The sequence below is a fragment of the Herpailurus yagouaroundi genome, unplaced genomic scaffold (genome assembly GCF_014898765.1).
Source record: "Herpailurus yagouaroundi ecotype Mexico unplaced genomic scaffold, PumYag 77, whole genome shotgun sequence".
Classification (NCBI taxonomy): Eukaryota; Metazoa; Chordata; class Mammalia; order Carnivora; family Felidae; genus Herpailurus; species Herpailurus yagouaroundi.
Genome location: NW_024412388.1, coordinates 1,925,840 through 1,930,601, shown reverse-complemented (window position 1 = coordinate 1,930,601; position 4,762 = coordinate 1,925,840). Strand labels below are relative to the sequence as shown.

At 63.6% G+C, this 4,762-nt stretch overlaps 1 protein-coding gene across 5 annotated transcripts in view; it reads right to left on the bottom strand.

Moving 5' to 3' along the window:
• Positions 1-4,762, bottom strand: part of PRDM16 (PR/SET domain 16) — a 255,306-nt gene that overhangs the window by 20,041 nt on the left and 230,503 nt on the right. For all 5 annotated transcript variants that reach the window (XM_040459139.1, XM_040459149.1, XM_040459158.1 and 2 more), the window contains exons 11-12: positions 2,244-2,413; positions 1,530-1,607 (exon numbers count right to left, since the gene is read on the bottom strand). In XM_040459139.1, the coding sequence (XP_040315073.1) occupies positions 1,530-1,607; positions 2,244-2,413 (248 nt within the window). The remainder of the gene's footprint in view (positions 1-1,529; positions 1,608-2,243; positions 2,414-4,762) is intronic.

Below are 4,762 nucleotides of genomic sequence, written 5' to 3'. Positions count from 1 at the left end.
GGGGGGGGGGGGCTCCTACACACAACACTGTTCAGAAGGTGCCTCCCCTTACAGGAAAACACGTTTTCGGGGAGGAAGCCAGACCCAATCAGCCTTCCCTTTGCTAGGCTTTGTGGAATGGGGGGACGGGGGAACGTGCGTGTTGGGGTGGCCTGGGGGCACTGAGCAGATGACGGCGGAGTGACCTGAGCTGTCACTTGTCCAGGCAGGACAGGACATGGCCCCGTGGTGGTCGCATCTCAGGGTGGGGCACGGGGACCACGACACCTGAGGGGACCCCACGTGGCTGCCCTTCCCGGGGACGGGAACTCCAAGCTCTGTGTGGCCGGGGCACAGGAATCTTGTGCTGCCGACTTAAAACCAGACTCCGAGTTCCCAGCAGCTGCCGCTCTCTAGACACACCCCAGAATGAGGTCTTGACAGCTACACCAGCGTTTTCCCTGATTTGCCTCCTGGTCACTGCCACCCGGTCTCTCATATAAAATGCCACCTCTCGGGGCACCTGGGTGGCTCGGTCGGTTGAGCGTCCGACTTCAGCTCGGGTCTAGATCTCGCGGTTCGTGGGTTTGATCCCCGCATCGGGCTCTGTGCTGACAGCTCAGGGCCTGGAGCCCACTTCGGATTCTGTGTCTCCCTCTCTCTCTGCCCCTCCCCCACTCATGCTCTATCCCTGTCTCTCTCTCAAAAATAAATAAACATTTAAAAAATAAATAAATAAAATGCCAACTCTCAGGCTCGTCGCTGAAAGCCAGATGTCACCCCCATCCCTTCTGCTTCTGATGAAGGCCCCAGGGACCGAGGGACAGGCTCTGCTTCTCGGGGGACAGGACGGTCACCTAGAGTGGCCATGGGCTCCGCCCCCGGGCAAGTCAGGGTGTCTAAGCCTCTGGCTCAGCATCTTTGAAACGGGGGTGCCACCCCCCCTTGGGAACAGATGTGACCGCTCTCACACCCACTTGCGGGGTGGCTGCGTGCCGGTAGGTAGAAGCCCAGCATTGAGGAGACAGGACGGGAGCAGACACACGGCTTCCATCCAGGGCTAGCGACCCGAGAGTCCCTCAGGACGCCCCAAGCCCAGGCTCAGACTCGGATTTGCATGGAGCTCCTTTTCCACTGCGCGCCCCGCCTTAGGTGCCGGCCCTGGCCCACCACCCACCCATCGTATGGGAGTTGAGCTGGGTGGGGCTGGGGCGGGGTCTCTCCATCAGGCCACCCGGGGCCCTGGCTTTGGCCGGTGCTGCTCTGAACGCCCTGCCCCTGTCGACGGCGGCGGTGGGAGAGCTGCTCCCAGGCACCCGACTCTGGGGGGTGGGCAAGAACCTTCAGGAAGCCTGCTGGCCACCTCCTGCCTAATCTTTATGACACCCCAGGACACAGGACGGCTCTGGGGTCCAGGGAGCGACCTGACCCGAGCATGCTGGCTCCCACCCTCACCTACCTGTGAGTGGGAAGTGGCGGGGGTGGGGTGGGACGGTCTCACCGGGAGCCTGCCTACCCACCGCCCCGGCCCCGATGGGACAGGCTCCTACCTGTACGGCTGCTCCCCTGTGTGCGTCCTCAGGTGTCTCGTGAGGTTTGCCGATCGGGGGAATATCTTGCCACAGTACCTGGGTGGAGAGGGCAGGGGGACCGTTAGGCAGTCACGCTGCCACCGACTGGGGCACCCGCACCCTTTCCCGTTGAGGTTCCTCCTACTCGCTGTCTAGGGCCCGAGGTCCCACAGCTGGGGGGCAGGTGGCCTGGCTGTGGCCCCCAGGACTGCAGTCTGTCCTTCAGCCCCAGGGCCCAGCTGAACTTGACAGAGAGGCCTGCACCTGCCGCTGGACAGACGGGCCCCGCCTACTCTGGCCTGCTGGGACTCCGCCCCCTCCCCCAGCAATATGTCAGCCACGTTGAACGGGCTCCTGCCGCTGGGGACAGGCTGTGCGTCTGGGCTTTCCACCCGGCTCTGAGAACCGGGCTTAAACGCTGACCAGCACACCTTGGCTTCGGACCCTCCGAGTTCTGATCGGCTGGGTTAAGGCTGCATTAAGGCTGCATTCTCTTGTGCCACCCCACACCTACACATCTGTGGGGAACGACCTCCATTGGAGAGCAAACCGTGCACTTCTACCCGCTGTGGTCTGGCTTTGACCTAGTTTTCCCAGGACGCACAGGCTCATGGCCGCTGCGGGGCACCTGCGGCCACCTGGCGGGGCGCCCACCGGCCCCCCGCCCCGCCCCCCCCGCCCCCCCCCCCTTACCTGCACGTATACCGCTCCTTGCCCTTCCTGAGGATGGGGTCTGACAGCGTGGGGGGTGGGGACCGGAAGTTGAAGGGGTGGTGGGGGAGGGGCTGCAGGGAGCTGCCCGCTTCCGCCTTTATGGCCGCGAAGCTCTCCAGCTTGTCTGTCATGGTCTCGATGGCTGACATCTGTCGGCAGGTGAGAGGGAGAGACGGGGGACCCCCTGAGCTGCTACCTCTCCTGAGCAGTGTGGACCCCCCTCCTGGCGACCGAGCACATCCGCAGCTGGGCCAGGACAAGAGGCTTGTGCGGGCCCTCAGGCTGTGGGTAGAACGGGCCGTCTCCGGGCTTCTTGGCCACTGTGGCCAGCCCTGCCTCTCGTCCTTCCCTGGGAGCCCCGTTTCGGCCCAGGGCCCAGGCCGTGGGAGCCTCTCTGCCCGACAGGGGCACACGGTGGGGCAGGCTCCTGCCTTGCAATGACACCTCGCCTTACCTGGGACCCCCCACCCCCCACCCCGCCCCGTTGGCCTCATCCCTGGCCAGCACTCCTGGGGGCCTAGCTTGGTTTAAAGACAGAATCATGTCTGATTTCTCTCTCCTCTCATTTCCTTTAATTTGTTTTTTTGAGTCGTGAAAAATCAAGAAATCTACCTGCATTTCAGGTTAACAGGGACCAGGGGCCTGGGCAGCACCGCCTAGTGGCAGCGGGCCATGATTGCAGGCAAAGTTCTAAGAAGGAATCCAACAGCCCAAGGCTGGACACACTGAGTGTTCAAAAGGATGATGCCCAGGTGACCCAGCACAGACATGGTGACCTGGATAAGAGGGGCCACCTCTCCAGGCCTTGGAGATGCCAAGGGCTTGCCTGGGGGAGGAGGACACAGCACTGGCTGTTTCCACCTGGTGGCGAGAGTTCTGATCAGGGTCCCAGACTGTGCCTGTCCCCGAGGGCTCAGGGTTTGGGGACAGGAGAGGGGAGGGGGCCGCTGGGGCTGCATGGACACACGATGCCACCAGCCGTGGGCTGCCCTCCCTGTCCCTGCTGACAGCTTGCCCCTCGGCTGCTGCCCGGCTTCTCGCTGGCCCCTCCACTGCCCGGACGATGGGACCCCAGGCGCACAGACTGCTGCCCAGCTGGCTTTGCACCTCAGTTTTAGCTGCAGCCTTGAAAGGCTCTGGAGCTCTCTGCACACAGACTCCCTGGCAACTCCAGAGGTGGTGGGGGGCCGCGGCCAGGCAGGACCGCCTCGTCCCGTACCCCAGGGGCTGCATACACCTGAGTCGGGCGTCAGAAAGGCCCTGGCAAAGTCCTGCACTTGGCCGCTGCGGGCTGATGTCTTCATACAGCGGTGACCCTGTCCTTTGCAGAGGCCATCAGTTATCATGCCCGAGTGACCGCCGGACCTCAGACCATTTAATTAGGTGACTCCTTAGGCTTCCTCCCCGCCGCCCCCCCCTCCCCGCGCTCCGGCCCAGGGGCAGGCAGCAGAGCGGGGGTGGCTTGGCTCAGGGGGGAGCGGCAGGAGGGACAATGGGCAGCCGGCCCCCTGCCAGGCCTCTCTTCCTCAGGCCTGGGTGGGTCTTGCTGAGGCTGCCCGAAGGTCCGGCCTGCTCCCCCATCAGATATTCCGGGCCGCTAGAGCTCCCGCACAAACACAAACACAGGATGCGCCTGGCTGGCTTGTCGGCTTTTTCCAGCCCGACCCGAGGAAAATCAGGGGAAGTTATTAAGCAAACCCCATGGCCCCGACGAAACAATGGGAGGTGCTAAGTTTAGCTGTGAACCCAGGCGGGGGGCAGGTTTCACCGACTGGGGGTGTTTGTCCAAGGTGGGAAACGCAGAGAGAGAGAACAATGCCCGGCCTGGGGTCTGGTTCAGGCCGTCTCACTGTTCAGGTACCAGGACGCCCAAGTGAGGTGGGGGCGGCCCCAAGGGGTGAGGACAGGTGGACAAACTCTCCCCTCTGCTGCGCATCCCCCACATCTCTGCACCCACCCCCTGGGAGGACACAGCCGGAGTGGGGGATGGGAGTGCCTGCAGGCGGGCTGTGTGGCCACAACCTGGCTTGGGGATTCACATTCCCAGACCCCTGACCCTGGTCTTCCCTCATAAATGTCCTGGGTCTGTCACCTTATGTTCTAAATTCTTGGACCCACCGTCTCCAAGCTGTTGCCCACGGCCTTGCGGGCTCACTGCCCCTCCTAGAGCCTGAACCGTAGGTGGGTGAGTGCCCTCATGCTCTGGGGTCTTTGGCCACCTCTGAGAGACCCACGGGGCTGCCCTGCAGAGCACCACTCTCCTTCCTCACTTGTCTTGGACCTTGTCATCCTTCCGGGCTCATGGGGACCCATGGTGGCAATCCCCTGGCCGTCTGACAGACAGGGGAGCTGTGGCACACCTTGGGTGTGGGAGCCTGCCCCCTGCAGAGCCCTGTCTGTCTGGGCAGCCCGGCTGCAGGGCCCCGGACGGGCGTTCCGAGCCCTGCCCTCTTGCCTGGCCCCAGGATGGGGGGTCCTGAGCCCTGCCTGCCCACCTG